The sequence below is a fragment of the Glossina fuscipes genome, unplaced genomic scaffold, assembly GCF_014805625.2.
Source record: "Glossina fuscipes isolate IAEA_lab_2018 unplaced genomic scaffold, Yale_Gfus_2 42, whole genome shotgun sequence".
In the NCBI taxonomy this organism is placed as follows: domain Eukaryota; kingdom Metazoa; phylum Arthropoda; class Insecta; order Diptera; family Glossinidae; genus Glossina; species Glossina fuscipes.
Window position 1 is genome coordinate 3,632,713 of NW_023998426.1, and position 22,060 is coordinate 3,654,772.

Genomic DNA, 22,060 nt, shown 5'->3' on the forward strand with positions numbered 1-22,060 from the left:
CTCTCTCTCTCTCTCTCTCTCTCTCTCTCTCTCTCTCTCTCTCTCTCTCTCTCTCTGAGTTGTGATTTATAGCTTTTTAGATTTACAACACGTGATATGTAAGTTACTCTCATAAATCATTTTAAAATTCGATAATTGCGAGCAAGTGAAAGAAATCGTTTTAATTTTTAACTTTTAGTTAAATTCTTTGCCGTTGTTTACTTCTTATGTTTCAAGATGATTAATATCTTCTTTGCATTTGCTCTCGATGCAATCGCGAAATGGAAACGTAACAACAATATTTGTTGACATTCTGCTCGGCTCTCTAGTTAATAATTTGTCAAGTTTCTTATGATTTCTTCTTCTCGAAGTCACAGCGAGATGTGTCTGTCGGTATATTCTTTTTTGCTTTCTTTCCTTATTTTTTGGGGTAACAAATTATATTAACTTTATATATAAACGTTCATAATGTAAGCAGGTGGCTGGATTCCTGTTTATATATATGTATATATATACGTATATATATATACGATTGGATGTGAGTGTGTGTTTTGATCTAACAATGCATTTCCGTTACAAACTAACAAATTTTTATGTCATGTTATATCCTCTTATATAAAAATCCATGCGGCCACATAAACGTTCACTTTCATGCATTCGCACACACACATACACACACACATACACATGTGCATACAGCAACAAAAGCAGCAGTAAACATACGATAACTTAGTATAATTTTTGTTGGTGTTATTGCCGTTTTTGTAACTTGTCAATGGCTGCTTGAACTTCCGTCAACTATTTCCGTTTACCAGCAAATTGCATTAAAGACCAGGTCTGCTTCGTTTGTTTGTTTGTTTGTTTGTTTGTGTGTGTGTGTGTGTGCGTGTGTGTGTGTATGGCTATTTTATGTTGGAGCAGCTGAGTTAGCAGCTTGAATAAAAAAGTGCAGACTGCCGTTGTATTCGTATTCGCAATGGTTTGACGTTTGATGTTGCTCGTAATATATTTATGCTGTTGCTTTTCTTTATAACATTTCAATTTGCTCGAGTTCGACGAACAAAAAAAAAGAGGAGAAAAAAAAAATGTAATTTCAATTCTTCAGCTCAAAATTCAGCTTTAATTGTGACCGAAGCGTGGCGTGGCAAGTCTGTGTGGAATGCTTTCCCTCTGCTCCACTTTTCTTTCTTTCTTTTTTTATTATGCAGAGAGTTACAGTTGCTAATAATTATATAATTTCCTCTACAAAGTGAAAGTTAATTTGTTCTGTTGACGTCCTCGGTATTATTTCCTTTTTAATTCATTTCATTCATCTATTCATTGCCATAAAAGTGCTTCATTTTTGAGCATTGATTTCTTTCCGCTTTTCTTTTTTAATAATCGCTTTCCATTTCTTCTTTTATTCGCTGAATTCATTTAAACAGAAATTAAGTGATATTAAAGTCGCAAACGATTCGCAACGTATTCTATTTTTCAATTTTAATTATTTTCGTTTGCTTTTTTCTTTTCCTTTCTCCCCTATCCGCCTTATTGCTAAATAATTCTCTTTGATGGCACTTTACTTGATATGTTTCGTTGAAAGATTTATTTATTTATTTATTTATTTATTTACATTTTCGCAATATTCTTTGCGTATAGTACACTCTATACATCCGTTGCCGTTGCTGTAAAGAAAAAAAAAAGAAGAAGAATTTTATCATTTATTAATCAGTAAATTGTACTTGAGATCAGTCTTGAAAGCGTAATTAATGAAAATTATTTCATTTTGCGTGTTACGAATAAACTTGGCGGCCAAAACAAGTAAAAGCACTATAGTGGACAACAATTCTTCATTAAATATCCAACACCACCTTCTACTTATTCATATAATGACTTTGTGTTGGATGTGATTGAAAAAGTTGTCCGATCCGAACCATTTTCGTAAAGGTTCCCTCTTGTGGATGGTGCGTACTTTAAACATAAGAATACAAGATGGAGAGGACGGATAGACTTAGTTGCAAACCTAGCAAAATACTATGGTGAATTACGGTCGACTATTAAATACCCTACATCACCTCATGGTTATATGTATATATAAGGGTATATATATGTATATTTTTTTTCTTTATTTTTTTTCTATGACCAATCAATCACTCAGAGAATGTTACCTTTGCGTGTAACAAGGTGACGGTCGGAGAGTAGAGGAGGAAAAGGCAAGAAATAGGCAGGTAGGGGACACAACCCACGGGATGTGTTCTCACTCAATCGCTAAGTGTTATGCGACTAAGCACTCACGGTAGCTACGACCGCACTTGAGATTCAAACCCGCGGATAATTGATAGTTGCGGTACAAGAAGTGGCCCGAACCTAATCATTTTCAAAAAGATTCTCCCTCCCTTTGGCATAATCCAATTATTTAAAGTATCTTCCAAATTGCGGCCTGTAGATTGAACACAAGAAAACAAAATGGACAGACAGACAGACAAGTTTCGATTAATCGATATAATAAAAGTAAAGGTAAGTCTCATATTCTTCAGGGTGTTGCATCCATCTGCACAAATTTACGATAGCGTAGTACCGCAAGTGGTATGGGGCGTAACTAGTTTTCGTTCATAAAGACATTGAGAAACTGCAAAAATCGTAGAACAATGCACAGAAAGAGATGAACAAATGTTAACAAAGTATGTAGGAGCACCATAAGATTCTAATGAAAAGGGTTTCTTTTTAATTGGTTACACACACTTGACGTTACTGTGAACTAATGTGAACATTAACTTTTTGCTTGCGTTTAATGCACTGTCAGTGCCGTGTCTTGCTGATAACACACATGTCTTCCATTTTGATATCATTTGTTTTCGAAAATGAAAGTCTTGAGATCATTTCAAAATTACAAATCTACATTAGTGCGTTTGCATGTATGTAGAATTTTTATTGTAATTTTCGAAGCCACAAATATGCCTAAATGAATATTGGAATAAAATATGTAAAATATGTATAAAGTATGCAAAGTATGTATGTGTAATTGTGTGCTTTTCATATTTTCCTCCATAGATGGAATATTTTTCGATATTTTCCTAGAGGAGAATAGCAAAAAGAATGTGAAATGAAATAATGAGAAATTCGTAATAACTTGAAAACGAATCTCTCGTAAGCGTACAAACAAAAGAATCTTAAATTATATTTAAATTTTAATCAAATAAATTTTTTTAAACAAATGCTAAATCGTAGTTAAAGTCGATAGAGAAACTCTACGCTTTTCAATGTAACATTCGAATAGCTTTATATGTGTTGCCAATTGCGTAGAGAACCTATTCCGTCCTTCAGTCAATTTTTTGTTAATGACCATAAACTATATCAATTGAAAAGTAATATCGAAATATCTTCTATCAGGAGACAAATGGTTAACAGTCATGCAACCGGGTACAGAAATGTCAATTTATTGAGTTTCTTATAAGTTGTGATTACTTATTGTGTGCCATTAAGCGTCATACTAAGCATACTGGGTATGCGAATATGAAACCCGAATTTGTACATAAATGGCCCCAACATCGCTTGTATGGGACATATATGCCTGAACATGTACGCTGTTGTCGAATCTGATGCTAAATAAAGAGAATTTTTTCTTTGCCCAAAAGTAAAAGAGTCTCTCTTGGATGATAGCCTAACTGGAGACGTAAAGTGATAGCATTCTGAGAATCCCAGATGCAAAAATTGACGAATAGGTCCAGTTGTACCATTTGCATCTGTCGCTACACCGAATCGCTATAGCATGACGACGATACTCTATGTTTGAGTGAGACCAAAGGAGAGTGGTTTGCGATTAGCTATGAAATCTATTAAAACGCTACGAACAGCACGTAAAAAAAAAAAAAAAAAACGAGAGAGACATCGTAAAAAGCAATATAAGTTCCCTTTTTCATATGGCATCCGTCCACCCCATCTACGCAGCAAAGTCGGTATGCGATACGATCCAAACATGACATGTGGTCTACTCACCAAACTCGAGTCGAACTTCCGACTAAGATTTGTTTGCTTCAGCAGCACATGTACTGGCTGAGCAGTGCTTGACTTCTGAGAGGGCTGTATGAATGGTTCGCCTTAAAAGAAGACTAACTTTTTCGGCGTGCCATTCGTAAGCTGTCAGATAGATGGGGAAAAAGCATAGCTGTCGTTGCGCAATATTTCGAAGAAAATACTTTTTCTCTCTCTTACACAATAAATCTTTGCTTTGTTTGTTAGGTTTCATATCTACATACCCGATATATATGTATATATTATATTTGGGCGTGTGTATTATGCAGAATGTACACATATGCATAAGCATAATTTCCCCGGAGAATTCAAATTAGAAAAGCAAAATATGTAAAAAATAAATGAAATTCTAAAATTTATTGAAGAGAAATTTTTTTTTTATTTTTAATTTATTTTCACAAACTTTTGCACTTTCACAAATCAAATAAAACTCTATATTTTACTTCGGAATATCTAAAAAAAAAAAAAAAAAAGAAAAAAGAAAAATAAATAAAAAATTCATGTTCGTTTGAAAACGAATTTTGCATACTATTCAGCTCATTATTCCATCATATTTAAATACGAGTGTAGAGGTTTCTGTTAGTCGGGCACATATCAGTAGGCTGTTCATCCAACATTTACATGGCCGTTGTAAATGATTTTGCAAAATTGGTTTCGCGATTTGTAGGAGCTTGAATGCTGTGTTGGGATGAAGCTCTCTCCTATGTACGCGAAATTATCGCTTATCGCTTTACACCATTGGCTTACGAAATCAAAATTATTAAAATATTTTTTAATGGCTATGTAAGCACAGAACGGCAGTAGCGTTCATAAAAACCACTAATAGAGACGACCTGCCAGATTGGCGTCAAATTTCAACAACGGCTTCACATTTATTCGTACTCTGTTGAAAAACGTGGGACTTTTTTCTTTGAAAAACTTTTATGTAAATAAACAGAAAGACTATAGTGACGTGTGGTCCATCATAAAATACCCTACACTACTTTACAGTTATTCATGTAACAGTTTTTCATAAAGTAAGGCATCATAGGGGAAGTGGTCGAAAAAGTGGTCCTAAGCTTTTTTCGAACCATTTTCAATAGCGTTCGTCCTTGGGACAAAACATATCATAACAACTAAGAAAGTTATGTTCGGCCGGGGCCGAATCTCGCATACCCACCACGATGCTTTTCGCATTCTACTCTCCAAGGTCTATTATTTGATACCCATGTAGATATTTTAAAATGAATCTATTTTAAGGCAGAAAATATGTCTTCATTTAAGGGATTGGGCAAAATAGTTTTAAACCGATCTCTGATGCGCCTTGAAAACTTTATGTGAGCATGAGGGATGTTTTCCGCTTTTGCACGTAGGGAGTAGAGTGCTTCGTAAAGTAAATGTGGAATATTTCAGCCTTTTAACAGTTTCCGAGTAACGAGCAAAAACACACAAATTTTCGTTAAGAAAAGCGAAGTTGCGTTCAGTTTACGCTCCACTGCGCGTTGGGCCATTTTCAATGTCAAGTTGCGTATAGAAACCTCCAGTGTTTACACAAAATTTGAAGTCAATATCTTCTGTTTTGCGTCCAGGAGAGAGAGCGACATAGGCAAATCAATTTAGAAAATCGTGCTGCTCAAGAATATACATACTTTATAGGGTTTCTGAACCTTCCTTTTGGGTACATTATGAAAAAAAAGCAAAAGGAGTATATCCCCGTTTTACAGTGGTGTCGCAGAAAAATATCGAAAAAGTTGCGAATTGTGGGTTGAACACAAGTAGGACAAGCGGACAGGATGGGTCTATTTTTACATTTTCCATTGAGTAAGTTGAGTTAATATATCCACGTACGACAATTGACGTAAAATATAAAAAGCAGGCGTAGATTTGATTTAAATTATGGTTGAAAGTTCTATGTTTTCCCCAACATAATGTTATTATGAAGGTAAGCTCGAAACTTCAATTCCATGGAAGAATTGATATACGGCCAGCTCGAAAAAGGATAGTTTCGAGAGTAAGGCGTTTAAAAAGCTCTAAGTGGCACTGATTCCAAGTACATTTAAGTAGTGACGACGCTCGAATCATTGTATTTTACATTGACCTCTGTTGGATATCATATTTGAATATTTAAGTCCACCTTTTAAGAAGATAAAACGTCTTCACAAGTATATTTTATCATTTCGTTTATTTTGCTTTTTGTTTTCAATCTCGTTTCATTCGCATTAGTTCCAACATTAAATTTATTTTTTGTATCTAATACGACAATTTGTATGCCAAGTTCAAAATGTCTATCTCATAAGAATGCCAACAGCAGGCTGACGCTTATGGATAAAATGAATTGATAGGATAGAGAGAAAGATTATGAATTCACATAGAAGACGTCTGTCGGTATCTATGCGTAGCAGTCAATTCAATCGGGATATAGTTACGAACGGAATGTCAAGGTAATACACTTGTAGCCTTGACGCGCAGAGAAATTATTAATAAATTCAAATGCTATTCATGCGTATATATGTTGCGGTGTCAAGCACTTCCTTATGTAATAATCACACAATGCCTGGCGATATCTCGCTACAGTACGTAACAATATTTATTTTTCCTTTATAGCCTACTGAGTAGCGGTAAGTGAGGTAAGAAGAGAAGTAAATAGATAACTGCTCTTAGGTGGAAAGCAATGATAAATAATTCACTTAGTTATTACACTCAATAATCAAAGGCTTCGTGTGTAGCTAAGGCTCTCTCAGGCTTATCTTTCCATTTAATTATTTTTGAGTTATTCTTGGAATTTCCAAAATCAGTAAATGTGATATAGAAATCAAAACTTGCGTAATAGAAATGTTTTAATTCTTTCGAGTAAATTCGACAACGCCACTCAAATGTTCTCATCTACTCTTCAAATCCTCTATTTTATAATTTTACAGTTACTTGGAATTTATATTGATCTGCAAGTTGAAAATAACATCAGTCGGAGGTCTACAAATATACCAGAAAGTGTTGTGTAAACAAAAAAACAGGAAACAAGTTATGTTTAACACAAATACCTCGTCAAAGTTTCGAATAGCTCCTCCTAGCTTATGGGTAAACGTAAGATATTGTAGTAAAAAGTTAATTACAAGATACTATTTTTATAAAAAAGCCCTAGAAAGCATTACAACATATGCAGACTCTATCTCGGTTCTACGCTATAGGAGTTGACTTGTGTTCGCTGGGAACCCACGCGCAACCGAAAACCTCATAAAGTCGACATCGTTAGCTAATTTATGTGCTATTTCCGCTAAATTACATGAGAAAGTGAACTCAGTTAGAGGCGTTATTTACGCCCCGTGCGTAAAGCATGTGCCGGAAGATGAAATAGTTCGTGAAATGGGCAATCAAGGAGTGACATTATTCTAAAATTATAATAATAATAATAATATTTTTATAAAATCAATAAGTAGCATTAGCATTTCATTTTCGGAATCAAATCTTTATGCAAACGTTCGATGTAGAAGTGGATAACAGCATCTTATTTTATCTATTATGGAAATCAAGCGCTATATACACTACTATGTTTAAAAAATACAGAGAGTTTGTGTTTTAAAAATATGGCCCTTTCGAATATCACAGAGGGAGCTAGGGAGAAAAATGGAGCGTTATCAACGTCTAACACACCAGGCAAGTACCTTTGAAAGCCCAATTTTGTATAGAAAGCGCACTTTTGTTATATGAAATTTTTGAAAAGTATTTCGCTATCGCTAGTTATACATGTTTCCCAATTACCCGACAACTTGTGGATGCCACACCAAAAAACTGTTGCCCTTTTGAAAGAAATCGGTCATCGAAACATTTTGGTATATCTTTCTGAGAGGAAAGCAGCCCTATTTAGTAAGTATGTGTTCCACCGATGCAAACTGATGGTAATAGCAAACGCTTGAGTTTGGTGAAGAAGCCGCATTGCTTAGCACTTCTCAGTTGAGCGTTTCTAATGTATTGCGAACCGGTTTTATTATGTGGGTGGATGGACACATGTTATCTAAAAAAATTACTTTGTGTTGCCTTTTTTATGTTTCGTCCGTTTTTTTAAGATAGAATGGTTCAAGTCGCTTAATTCTTTTCAGCGTTTGCTATTAGTCCTTTCACCAGGCTTTAACACCTAATAACAGCACAACACTTTTCTGGTCTCGACAAACAGGGAATATAGTCTTTTTGCTAAAGCGATTTATTCCGGTAGTCAATGTTGAATTCTGAAAATGGATCCACTTCTCTTTCTCAGTTGAAAGACGATGCAAAAAAGACTTTCTTTCGTCTCGTTCGGACAAGGAAAATTTCCTGTCGACAATGTCTCTCTATTTGCCACAAGACTCGAAATTTTTCAAGTTAAAAAACATATTTTCAGATTGGAATACGATTGTCTGTAGTTGCCAGATGACCAAACTGTAAACAAAATCCAGCTTCAGACATGTGAGGTGATGTGCTATATAGAGCAAAATTCCGGTTTCGTATTTACATACTTGCTCGATCTAATGTCAAACAATTAACGAAAATAAATACAAACACTGTAGAATGTTATCTATCTTAAAAAAAGAAGAAGCTAACAGATCGCATAAGGTGAATTCAGCTGACTTAGCTGAATTGTAAACCGGAAGTGAAAATTTAGAACTAAGCCTAAGGGTAATTTTTAAGTCGTAATTCAAACCAAAAGAAAAAAAGTATGGTTTTCTGTACTAAAAGGACAGATCTATAGGGCTGATGTACAGATTAACCTTGGAGTGAAGGTAATCGCGGTGTAAAGTATCAAGGAGACGTACCATTGAAATTGACTTGTTTCAGGATCCAAAATTCTTTAACTTCACCTACGGAAACTGTACATAGCCTATGAGAAGCATATTTTTATGCGCCGTAAAATTACGACAAGTGTAGTATATTTTTGGAAAGACATATATGGAGAGACAGCAATGAATCCCTTGTATTGTGACGAGAGGAACGTCAATAAGCTTCTGCCTTAGCATAGAAATGATCATTAGCCATAAATGGTAGAAAATGTCTTTAATGAATTGCCGCAGATCGAATTCATAGGGCGCCGTTTTCGAGAGATGAGACAGATGACCGGAAAATTGCAAAGGTATCCAAGTTTCTTATTAACAGAGATATTGTAAACGTAAACTGCAAACTGGCAAGCGAAGCATAATGAAAATTTACTAGTAATCAATAGCAGATCTCCCTCTTAAGTCTTACTATTTCATGGGCCATGATTGCTCTTCTACATGAATAAATTTTATTAATTCGATTTAATGAGTAATAATGCTAGATATTCTTCGAGTAAATATAATATTTTTCTTCTTATTTAATTGTGTTTGCAGTAAATGCTTAAAGCGTTTCATGTATTGTTTTAATAGCAAGCAGAGCTTTTTTTTTTCCAATCAATTGTATTCGCCGTGATATTTAAGAAGAAAGGAAAAAAAAGAATGCTTTCTCTACTCGCACACTTGTGTCTATATAGATATTCATTTGTTTGTTTGCTGTAATAGCTTTTCACGGTATAATTGACAGGTATATCAACCTTTAACCAAGGACTGATTTATCAATATTGATGTCCTTCATTCAAGGCAAGCACACTACTACAATGCATCTAAAAATATATACGAAACGGTTATGATTTCTAACCATATTTTTACACTTATTGCTTGCAATCTTTTTTTCTTTCCATGAACATGCATGCATGCGTGGGTATGTGCTCTACACTATTTCTTCTTGTTATTTTGTGCTTGTAATTGTTGTTATTGTTTTGCTGTTATAGTAACAATGGCATGTAACTGAAAGCATTTGTTATATACGTTAGTTAAAGAGACTAACAAATATAGATAAAAATTTGTATACATTTGCACATTTATATAATGCCTACCTAAACGTACATGTATCATTATTTGCCTATGTATATGTTTGTATATATATATATACATATATATATATATATATATATATGTGTGTGTGCATTTAACAGATATTAACAGCTGAACATAGTATGTTTTGTATAGCTATGCATGCTATTGTATATTTTTTGTGTGACTAAGTTACTCTTATATATCATCAATAAAGTTTGGACTGGTAGGCGTTTAGTGTTGGCGCCTAAAACATTTTTCTATAGGCACCGAAAACATACATACACACATTCAAGGGTTTTTTTGTTTTTTTGTTTCCTTTTTTTAAAATTTATACGTTTTAATGTTGGCATAATCAAACGTCAGGACGTTAGCTGTACGTGTATGTGTCTCGTATATAATATAGCAAGCAGTACAGTACAATAGTACACAGACACTACAGTTGTAAAGTATAGTAGGAAAGTTCTGAACATGAAGAAACGAACATTCATAAAAAATACATACGGACATAGAGGTGTTATAGTTATGTGTTGTCAGCTGTTGCTATTCATTCATTAGTTTTCATGTTTTGTACACACACGGGAAGGTGTGCCTCCATGCATTGCAAAGTTATATACGTACGTACGTATACTGAAACAAAAGGGCTATCAGTAAGTGGAACTTACTTTAGATAAATGAACAAGTTCATCAAGTTTAATAGATTGGAATAATGGTTAAGTTATCAACGCCGTTAACATTTACTATAATTAATCTAGAAACAATTATCAGGCGCAGCTAAGATTTTCAAAGACAAATACATTTTACATCAATCATCAATTTAATGCAACATTTATTGCGTATAAAGAGTTTACATGTGAATGAATAGTCGCGATATAATATTTTTAGTTATCGTTTAATTATCTTATCTGGTATATGCAGAGTTTAGAGTATATCTAATATATGGCAATTCCTAATAAAAGCGATCTTTTAAACCAGAAGCCGAACCGAAGCTTGGCTCACTTAACTTTAGCATCATGTTGATCATGTTGAAATTTTGCACATAACCTTAGTTTGAATGATAATATCATGCAGTAGAGTCAACTCTTCGACGAGGATTTAAAGTTTCAGATTTATTTTTCTCAGAAAGCTTCTGGTGTGGAAAGAGCAGGGCGAACTATAAGAGGCTAACTAAGTGAAAAATAAGTTCTACACAAAGAAAATTTTCCGCACGCAAAGCTTGCAGCGTTTATCGAAAATATTGCAATTGCTAAACTACATAAATATGAAACCGGATTTTGATGGTCTGCTTCTATGCAGTTTGGATGTCTGGCAATCGAATACATAGTCGTAATATATAGCACATATCGCACATATCGCAGCGTAAGAATAATTTTTCGAATAGCGAAAATAACGGTTGGCAACATGTTTTCCTTACCCGAAGGAGACAAAAGAGGCACATAGGCATCCATCGCATCCTAACGGAAGGCGAAAAATGGATTCCTTTTGAAAATCCAAAGCATAAACATTGATGGATTGATCCAGGCGTACTTTCGACATTTATCGCAAGACCGAATCGCCTTGTAAGAAGACGATGCTCGATATTTGTTTCGGAAGTGTGAATAGTGGGTTCTATTATTAGCCTGTAACAGACTGATGAAAGGATTAACACAAAACGCTGCTAACAGCAGCTGATCGATTTCAACGGATTTCAAAAAAAGGAACGCAACGTAATCTTTTATATGATATCCATTCGTCCATCCATATAGTAAAACCGGTTCGTGACACCTTTAAAACAATCAGTTAGGAAGTGTTAGTCAATGGGGTTTACTTCACACATTCAGGTCCGTCCAACTAAGTCGCTTGCACGCTTCGATGGGGCGAGTGGTTGCTCAACATCGCTTCGTTTCTTACGAAAACATACGAAAACGACTGCTTTGATTGGATGACTGGTTTGCCTCAGAAGAACAACAAATGTTTTGGCCTAGCATACACAAATTGTCAGATATAGGGAAATAGTTTATGATAAGCGATAAACGATACTTCGAATAGGATATTTTTCATCGTTTTCACATAGCAAACAAGTATTTTCTATACAAATATTCCGATTTCGTATGCATATACCTGTTATCGTATACTATACAGTGCAGATTAGATATTATATTACATATTATCGTATATACTATAGTATGTACTATATATTATATATTATATTTATTGTATCTATAGCATTTTCTTTGTACCACAGACGGTACAATGCAATGCACTCTTTCTTATAAATCTGGCCTTGTATTTTTTCCTTGTAAAAGGTTCAAACCAAATTTATTTTAATCATCCAATTAAAGCGCTCACCATTTTTTTTTATTCACTCTTCTTGCGCAAGATGGCACAAGTAGCTGTGCTGTCGCAACGTCTAAACGTGGAGGAGGGATCAAAGTGGCGTATGTTTACCAAAAAATCCATGTTTTATATAAGCAAGTATTTTATTATTCACGTAAGTCATATGTTGTGAAATTTACGTATTCTTGTCAAGGGTGTTTAATGCAACCGCCGTAGAAAAGAGTGATTTGTACATTATTTAACTGCTATAGTGACAATCATTACGGTGTGAATGTACAAGAAATTGCTTTGCTTGCCTAGAGGTGCATATATGTATGATATGTCTACGTGTGAGATTGTCACACAGAGTTCTGATTTTAGACTGTTTACTATGTTTTCCTATGCATTTGCTTTTCGTTGCACTAGTCGATGTCCTTAAAAGTTCTATGCCACGCGGTTAAGCAGCGACGCGTATATATGACGTTTGAAAATGAATTAAATTTTTATCAAAATTCGCATTCGGTCTCTACATTAGACAGCAGCACTTTCTAATTGTCACATTTGTTAAGATAAGCGAATAGTGAATGGAACGAGGTTAGATGAACTTGTTCGTATCGTTACCGTATCTATAAGATAAGATGAAAGACAAAGCTTTCGTGAGTTTTCGTCTTATATGGCTTATACATAAGTAGGCCTTAATCTTTTCCGCTTGTGATTTTAGCAAGTTGGACCCTATTACATTACGGAGAAAGAATCGCGTTATTGATATTCAATGCTGTTGGGGAGCGCCTTTACTGAAACCCCTTTTAATCTTTATTGGGAACCTTAAAAACTCAAGTTAAAAAGCATGTCTCAAGTACAAAGCTTGATTCGCAAATCCTAGATTATCCTAAATAATGAAAAGCAGACAAATTGCACTGTTCAAAGTTAGAGAACATACCTCAAAAACATGCATCGCCTATGCCACTTATATACGCGTTTTAATTATCATTTTGGTTTATGACGGATGTTATAGTAGGTACTAGCTTGATTTCGATCAGCGACACCTATTGATGAAAATGATAAAATAATACGAAATATCAATGAATACAACGATTAATTTCGATGATTTTGACCTTTCTCTACATAAAGTTTTCCATTTTATATTATTGAGTTATTCGGTGTATACGGACGAGACATTCACGAGACTTTTGTTGCCTGATTCGAAGAAGTCTATTGTCTTCACCAAATAATTGCACTGCGAACTGAGTAAAAATGCTCTTTCGAACGGATCCAACGTTGCGGTTTCATTGCTTACCAGGCAAAAAGAAAAGAGCTTTTCAAGCACAAAAGGAGGAGGAGCCATACACATCTAGACCGAAGCGGAATACTCATGACCATAAAGTTTTCCTGTGCATATGGTGGCAACAGGAAGGTGTAGTGCATGATGAGTTACTAAAACTGAATGAAACTGTACTTGCCGATGTATATCGACGACAATTGAACGAACCGAACGACGTACTGTTGAAAAAGAACCCAGCAATTGAGGTTAAAAGACCCAAAATCCTAGTCCTAGATGACAACGTTCGACCACACTTCGCAAAGATGTCAAGTATACGCTGTTGCAGCTCGAATGGGAAGCTCTGCAGTACCCGCCAGATATAGCACCTTCTGATTAACACTTGTTCAATTTCGCGCGGTTTCGAAATGCTGAAGAAGTACGAAAATTGGTCGAGAATATCTTTCTTTTGACGGTTGTAGAGCTTGTAGAAAATAATGGAAAACCTTTTGATTAATATATATTGTACCAATTTTTTTCAATCTTTTTCGAAAATCGAAAAATGATCAAAATAAATGCAAGCCTCTAATATTGAAAAGAAGACATCTCTAAGTAAATGCATGTGAGTTGCAGAGTAGGCAGACACCACTGCTGAGTTGGAGAAAATTTGAGCAGAAAAAATTTCATTTCATTACGATTTTCATAATTTAAAAAAAAGTAATGATGTTAAGAACTAGGCAAAGCTAGTGAAGCCCCAAAGAAGGGCTTTTTTCTTTATTTTTTTTTGAGTGCACGCTTAATTGCTGAGTTCGTAATGATTGTTTTAATTAGAAGTAAAGCTTGGCATTTGAATTTCTATTATGTACGGTTCGTAGCAGAAAACCAATAGCAAATAACCTTGAGCCACATTGTTGTTGGTTTACCCATTAAAATATACAAAATTTGAGGTAATTCGTTCATAATTGAAATGGAAACTTTGTACCTTTTGCGACAAGTCTTTTAATTAGCTTCGCTATAAATTGACACGTAACAAGACCGCAATTAAGGTTAGCATAGGAACCGATTGAATTAATTATAAATTGTTTTAGTCGAATTATTACGATAACATTTTTGAATATGACATGAAAAACGAAATATGGGCGATGCGAGTTTTATTTTTAAAAAAATTATATGAAATTCAAATAAAAACTTGATAATCAGTAACAACGGTTGCCCGCTACCTAAGGCCAGTAAATGATAAAAGGAAAAAATCGAAAAAGCTGACTAAGAAAACTGCGAAATATTTAAAGGACTCTACGGCATATCTTTAGCACGTTACTGATCTATATCGAGGATTTGGTTTCACTTAAAGCCATCTTCCTCCTTGATGGTTAAGATAGTTAGTCTTCTCTGCAGATGCGAATCTGAATAAAATATTCTATTATTCTGTTTGAGTTTCTCCAACCTTTTGAATTCAAAGAGTAAATTAGCAGAGGGAGATGACTACGCTCTCTAATAACTAAAAGCTAACCATATGTATATATATGTATGCATCTAAGCCTTTGCGTCTTATGCCTTTAAGTCCTAAAGAATCTAAATTTTAATAACTCTAAGGCAAGAAAAGCTTGAAAGTGTTTTCCAAAATTTTAATAACAATAAGTTTTGGACAGAAAAGAAACTTTAAATAATATTTAGAAAGTTTTATGAACAGCAGACATGTAAGCCATGGGAATTCATTGCTGCCTTTTTTTTCTTCCTAGCAGCCATAAAAACGTGAGAAAGTCAGCAAAAGTAACAGAGAACCGTGAAAGTGCAATGCTGAACTGTTAAGCAGAACTTGCTTGCGGTTGAGCAAAGCATAATGCGAGGCATCTAAGGATAAAGCAATTTGTAAATTGAATATGTGTGGAATGTGTAAAAATTGTTGCTGTAAAACCAACAAGTATATGCCGGCAAATTAAATAGTCTAAAAAGTATTGAGCTTTCATATGTATACTATATATATATATATAAAAGGATTTCATTCATTTCCTACCATTTTACATTGACATCTGAGAGCCACTTACCGTAACTCTACAATTAGGCGAACTAATTTTCAAACTATTACTTATATAATTGGTTAGTTAAGCGACTACTTTATATAATGTTTCCTTCTCAGTTTTTACATATTTTCTTCATTTTTCTTTTCCGCATTTTTTTTTTTTTTTTTTTTTTTAATTTTTTTTCACACCTCCCGTAAAATTGTTTCATTTTTTTCTTATTATTATTTTTTCTTTTTTTTTTTTTTATTGTGTAATCAACACTTTTAATGTAAAACTTGGCTAAAAGCATTTTTGTCGAATTTCACATGTGCGTGTATCCGATTTTGTTTATTATTTTTGCGTTAAACAAACAGCTTGTATGTGTACGACAGATTTTTTGTGTCCACCGGAGGAGGTATTATAAGTTTAGTAAATGATTTCGACTTGTAGGTATTACATAAAAGTTCTTAGGAAGCGTGTATACGGAGTTGCATTACGTGAACAGCGCTTGGAAGGCATCAGCAGATCAGGAGTGTTATTGTGATTTTAATGATCTACGATTTGATTTTGAATTAATTATCGGCTATGATGTGAAGTGATTATACATAACGATTTTCTTCTTCTTATTCGCTCAAAATATGACGAAGAATTCAGGGAATGTTTCTTCTTACATGCAACATGGTGATGGTCAGAGAGAATTGGGGAAAGAGATAGGAAGGGTGTGGATGCAATCTAGTGACGATATACCTGATCGGTGGTTGTTATGCCTTCATCCACTGAGCACTCACTGCGGCTACGATAACATCTACTTCAGCCCATTGAGATTTGACTTGGTAGTCGTAACTTTTATCTACCCGTTTGTGCGGCAGCCCAAGTTAAACTGATTTAAAATAATTCGTGCAAAAGAGCTAACCTATTGGTGATTTCATCTCTGGATCGATTTGTTATGCCCAAGCATTTTGAATAGTGTTGCTTAAGGATTTTTATGAAAATGTAAAGACCATTGGTTGGCCGAGTTAACCATACACTCTTCAAAGAAAATGAAATCGAGAATTTGCTCTTTGTCTGTTAAGAGTAAAACTTTTATTTATTGTGTGGTAATACCTTTTGCCTGTGTGTTTAAGTGTGTATGAGGCCTATTTACAAAAGGCTTCATATTGGCTTGTGGCTTACACTGAATCATATATTGAATGCACAAAAAAAAAGGTACGTTCACTTATGTAACCTTCACTTTCTTAAAAAGGCGCACAACTTATAATTTCGATCTTTTCCTGACAGGAATTGATGATAACTAATGTTCGACTTAAATCGTGTGTAATTTTTTCCTTTAGCTTGTCTCGCGTTCTGCAAAGTATGCTATTAAAACACAATTCGTGGCAAATTCATTCATTGCGCAGAGTTAAGGTGTTCTTGTTTCCGTGTGGTCCGTACTCTCACAATGCTTACCTTCTTTTTTTTGTTTTATTAAAAATAGTGCGATTTTCATAAAAACTTTCATTAGTGCTATTATACGGAAGCTGTGTAACGTCGTCAATAGTAATGAACACAATGGTGCAAAATTAAATTGAGAAAAATAAATGAAAAAGGAGATGTATGTATGTTTTAGCCTTTCGATATAGAATAAACATTTTAAGGAGAAATCTTTAATAAAAAAATAGATAAAAATAGAAAAGTCGATAAAAATTGTCATTGAGATTAAGTCATTATTTCGTGGAAATTGAATCAAATGAAATTCAATGCAATTGCTTTTCAAACTTTAAAATGGCTTTCAGCGCCTCCGCATTAAAGGTTTACGCATTGCCAAAGACCGCCAGCTCTCAGTCGATAATAAACGCATCACTATATGCTTTCGCTGCAAACATTTACTATATATCGTTACGGCATTATATTCACAAGAACTCCCCTGCCTTTTTTTTTAAGATTCTTAGCGAAAAAAGCCTAAGAGACAGCTTTAAATATCACCTATCGATTATTTTTGTCCCACAATCTTCCGCGAACAGTGCACAATTATCTGTGATGTCTGCTCTGAGGTTCACATCAGTAACACACTGCCAACAAAGTAACAATTTGCAAAGAACTGTTATGCTTAGTGCAAGCTTGGAGCATTACTTCAATAACTAATAGCAACGTTAGTTGGAATATTTTATTTAAAAAAAATGAAAGTGTTAAAAGAAAATATCCTCGAATTTTCGGTTGTATTTATGACGCTTTCATGGTCGGAGAGCGGATTAAACGCATTCATAATAAAAGAATAGTAGACAGCAAGCAGAAGAAAAGAAGATTCAGCTCAGATTTTTACTAACTTCACTACTTCAGTTCGCTTCACTTCAATTTATCAAATCAAATCAAATTTTCCTTTTTACAAAACTGAAGCAATTCTTAGCAGTCTTTAGCGCAATGCAACACTTGTCCTATAACTAAACACTCTTTCCTGCTTTGTAAACCAAAAAGGAGAAAATTACTAAACGATGGTTTACTTAAAAACTAAAGCTGACCGACTTTTAGAGGAAAATTCTCAATTCGGGAAATCTAAACCAGAAACACATCCACCGGTAAAAATACTTTTGTTGAGAAATCAAAAATTTTCATTGGCTTTTGATCAAACCATGGATATCAATATTGCTTTATTAAAATTACTGTAAATATCGATATTGGTGAAGTTGACCTTGAGTAGAAGAGATTGTCATATGTCGTATGCAAGCCATACAAGATGTTCCTAGAACGTAATCCATATAAAACACAATTCATGTGCAAGCACTTCCGATAAGTGACCCGAAGCATAACATAGTTAAGATAAGGTACTCGCATAATAAACCAAAAAAAAAAAAAACTCAAATATTGAACCCCAAACAAGGTTTGTGATATCTAATCTTTGGATGTCAATTTCAAAAGACCTGTTATCTAAGTACAGAAACTCACTCACTGTAGATAAAAATCGGAGAATGAATCAAAAAGCGATTACAACAAACATTAGTCTTGGATGTATCTATAATAAGTCGGTAAGCCATTATTCTTAACGATCGGACATACCATCCACTAGGCTTCAATTATTTCATATCTCTTTCTTCACTTCTTTCTGACAACCGCCTTGTTGAATACGCACTCTCTGAATGAAATTTAGATGATTCACAATAATATCCTATCAATTTGATTGAAGATATTTGAGAACATTCGATTGGCGGCTCACTGGTCGACACTAAACAGGCTGATTACTAAATAATCCTCTCAAGAAATGCAACTTTGGGCCTTACCGGCAACGCATTCTACACAATTATTTTTTTAATTCTTTCTTAATATTATTTCTTACGCATTCCAATTTCTTGGTTATGCACTAAAACACCGTCAAAGAGTGCTTGCCAGAATATGGAAGTAAAAAAGTTAATATGCATCTGTAGACGAATTGTGGCGAACCTGTATCTTAAACCAATACATTAGAATTGCTCGCCATTTCGTTAAATGCGCGCGTGTCATTGCCATTGGTGTTGGTTTTGTGTCTAGAAACGTTTTATGTTAGATTTCCGATGAAAATCTCTTTGCAAATTGATTTACATTTGCCTTCGTGCACATCTTTCAGATCACTTTCTGCTATCAATTGCAAATCGCATTTCATCTACCTTTACGAGCAGATCGCGCCTAATTTTATTGTTTTGCGGAAACCTCTCAGGTTCTTCCGCCACTCAACCACTATATGTCTTTTCTACTCTGGCTTACTAACCAACATTAAAAACGAAAGCATAAATCGGTAAAAGCCGATTATCCCAGAGATTTAGTTTTTAGTTTTAGTAGAATCCCAAAACTATTTTTTTCTGATGTTATATTGATATTAAGATTTATTAAAAATTATACGCGGCAACCCTGACTGACATTGCGTTGTTAAGCCTGTTGAAGAAGAAATTTAACGAAATCGCCTTACGCAGCTGGAAAGTAACGAAAAAACTAACCAAAATCGATTGATAAAATTCATAAAATCATTAGCAAGAGAAACAACAAAAATCCATTAGAAAATCCATAGGATTAGCAAAAATATCAAAACAAAATGTGACATGTGTGTTATCTGTTTTAAGACGAGAGAGTTGAGTCGAAGCGTTGAAGCAAAAAAAAAAACGAAAATTCTTTTACTCAGGCAGCTTGTAGTGCGAAATCTTGTGAAATCTTGTGATCTCTACTTTTTGTTGCTTTAATATGCTTACTTTAATTCCATAAATAATTTTCTGAAAATAAATTTCCTAATTTTATAAATAAAGTACCTCATTTTAGAAAATGCAACAGTACGAACTTACTCTAAGTGATTTTGCGGGCAAAGCATGAAATCATAAAAGAAATCAACAGGTGATATATATACTCAGACAAATTTCGTAGAAAACATAGACTGAATCAAAAAGGTGACGAAATCGTAAACAGTTATGATCGTAGCGTATACTAGTAATAGCGGTAGTAGTAAGATCGAAAAGCGAAAAAGCACTGGGCACTGTAACTACATTTTGATTACAGTGCCAGCTCATCTGCGTCACTTAAATAGAGTTTTTGACAAATCACTGTCGATTCACACTTTGAGTGGTAATTTTGTAATAATCGTCTTTAAGAAATTATTTATTATTGTCCTTTTTTTGTACCCTACATCACGTCACCACAGCCAGAAGGATTTAAGAAAGATCCCTTCTTTTATTGTACCGATTGATTCAATATCACATCTTGAGTCCATTTTATGTTCAAGCTACAGACCGTAGCTAGGCGTACCGCGGCCATGTTTTGGCCGAAGGATGAACAGCCTTCTGGCTGTTGAAAATCGCTCGGATCGAACCAATTTTTCGATCACTTTCCATACAGCGCCTCGTTATGAAAACCCCTCACACGAATAATTGCATTAAGCGAAATCGTGTAGGGTGTTTAATGGGGTCCACATTTTGTTGGTTTGATTTAATTAAAGAACTTTTTCGTCATCCTACATGAATTGTTTTGTGGCAATTATTTAAAATGTTCAATTCAAACTGAAAGAATGCAATCACAGAAGCAGGTGCTTTTTATAAAGCACCTTTAAGTTACAGGTACCAGAACGTTCATATTGTTTATTAAATATAAAGCGAAGGCGCAAAACATTCTTGCCGTCAAACCGTACGTAACGTCATCAACGAGTAACTGTTGTGAATGATCTAAATAAAGAAAAAAAAGAAATTTTTGCTGCCTATCAATAATAAAAAAAAAAATTGATTAAATATGGGCGAAAATCAGATAATAAGTGATATGAGAAGATGTTTAAATTGCATTGAGACTGTAAAAAATCAATATCTATTGCTCTCGTCAATGACTAAAAACAACGACATCGACGCATTACTCGATAATTGCGAAATGCCAGCTTTGTTATATACTTGGATACAACAACTAAAAGTGGATATAAAGGAAACAGAAATTGTCAATAATTTGTCTTCTTATCTGCGTAAAGTGGAAATGGAAAGAAATCAACTTCAAATGGAAAATCAACGCTTAGAACTAGAAAATGTTTATCTCAAAGAGGATTTGCATGACACTCAGCAGAAATTCAGGATTTCTGAAAAAGCTGTAGCCCAGTTAGAAGAAGAAAATAAACATTTGCAGTTTCTTTTGTCATTAACAATGCACGAGGACAACGATAAGGGCATCGTAACAATAATGGAAACTGATGATGACAAACTGAAGGATAGAAAAACACTGCACAATACAACGTTTCATAATGAAGACGATTTTCAGAGTCTATTCGAGAAAGAGGGAAAAAAGTTTTTTTTGTTTACATATACATCAGATTTCACGATAAGCGAAGACAGCAAAAAAATCAATTTTAATAATGAAAGTGATAATTTAAACAAAACTTTTATTACGGAAGGTAACTCCACCGACCTCATCAATTTATCGCCTTTGAAAGCAGAGAAGCAGAAAAATGAAATATCAGTCGAATTAATATCACAGCGCTTGAAAGCTCTTCACAGCGTTATATCACAACAGGGTTGCCAAAACAACGATGAAATGGCATGTAAAGGCAATGTAGAAGAAATCTACATTTACAAACGAACGCACATAGCTGCCATGTTAAATATCATAGCGTTAATACACAGGGATCTGTGCAATTACGAAGAAGCCGCTCAGCTATTAAATGAAGTTCTTGAATTACGACTGGACCACTACGGAGAGCATCATATAGGAATTGTGGTCATTTTAAATACTTTAGCCAAACTATACGATAAATGTGATATGGACGAAGCGGCAGAAGCCGCTAATAGAAAAGCTTTACGTATAAAAGAAGAAATACGACAGAGGAATGATTTGCAATCAATGACATCGCAAGCAGGACAAACTGACCAATTGTCTTATGAGATATTCACGGAACAGAATCAAGAACATTTGAATCCGATTAACAATACTCGTCTGCAGTTGCTGTCCACCGAAATCACCAAATCGTCTACAAGATCGTGAAAAATCCCGGTCGCAAAGTGATCGATTATGGGTAGAAAAGCTGCGATCACCTTAAAATAAGAGCAACACCTCCCCATCTCCCACAACTGAGCCTGTGTATAAATTGATGGAATAAGAACCAATGGTACATATATATATATATATATATATATTTTTTCTCTTCATAATAAATAAGTAATGCCTTAGTTAATGGGGCGTTCGAAGATGAGCTTAACATCCTGATAAGTTAAACGCGCGAA

General features: G+C 34.4%; 2 protein-coding genes across 3 annotated transcripts in view; one reads left to right on the forward strand and one right to left on the reverse strand.

Annotated features, from left to right (window-relative positions):
* The window catches only part of LOC119637000, a 108,695-nt gene that overhangs the window by 48,856 nt on the left and 37,779 nt on the right, over positions 1-22,060 (reverse strand). For both annotated transcript variants that reach the window (XR_005247201.1, XM_038032773.1), the window contains exon 2: positions 202-1,643. The gene's annotated coding sequence lies outside the window, so the exon portion shown is untranslated. The remainder of the gene's footprint in view (positions 1-201; positions 1,644-22,060) is intronic.
* Positions 20,592-21,821, forward strand: LOC119637033 (kinesin light chain-like). Its single transcript, XM_038032805.1, has 2 exons — positions 20,592-21,102; positions 21,235-21,821. Exons 1-2 carry the CDS (start codon positions 20,592-20,594, stop codon positions 21,819-21,821), a joined length of 1,098 nt encoding a protein of 365 aa, XP_037888733.1.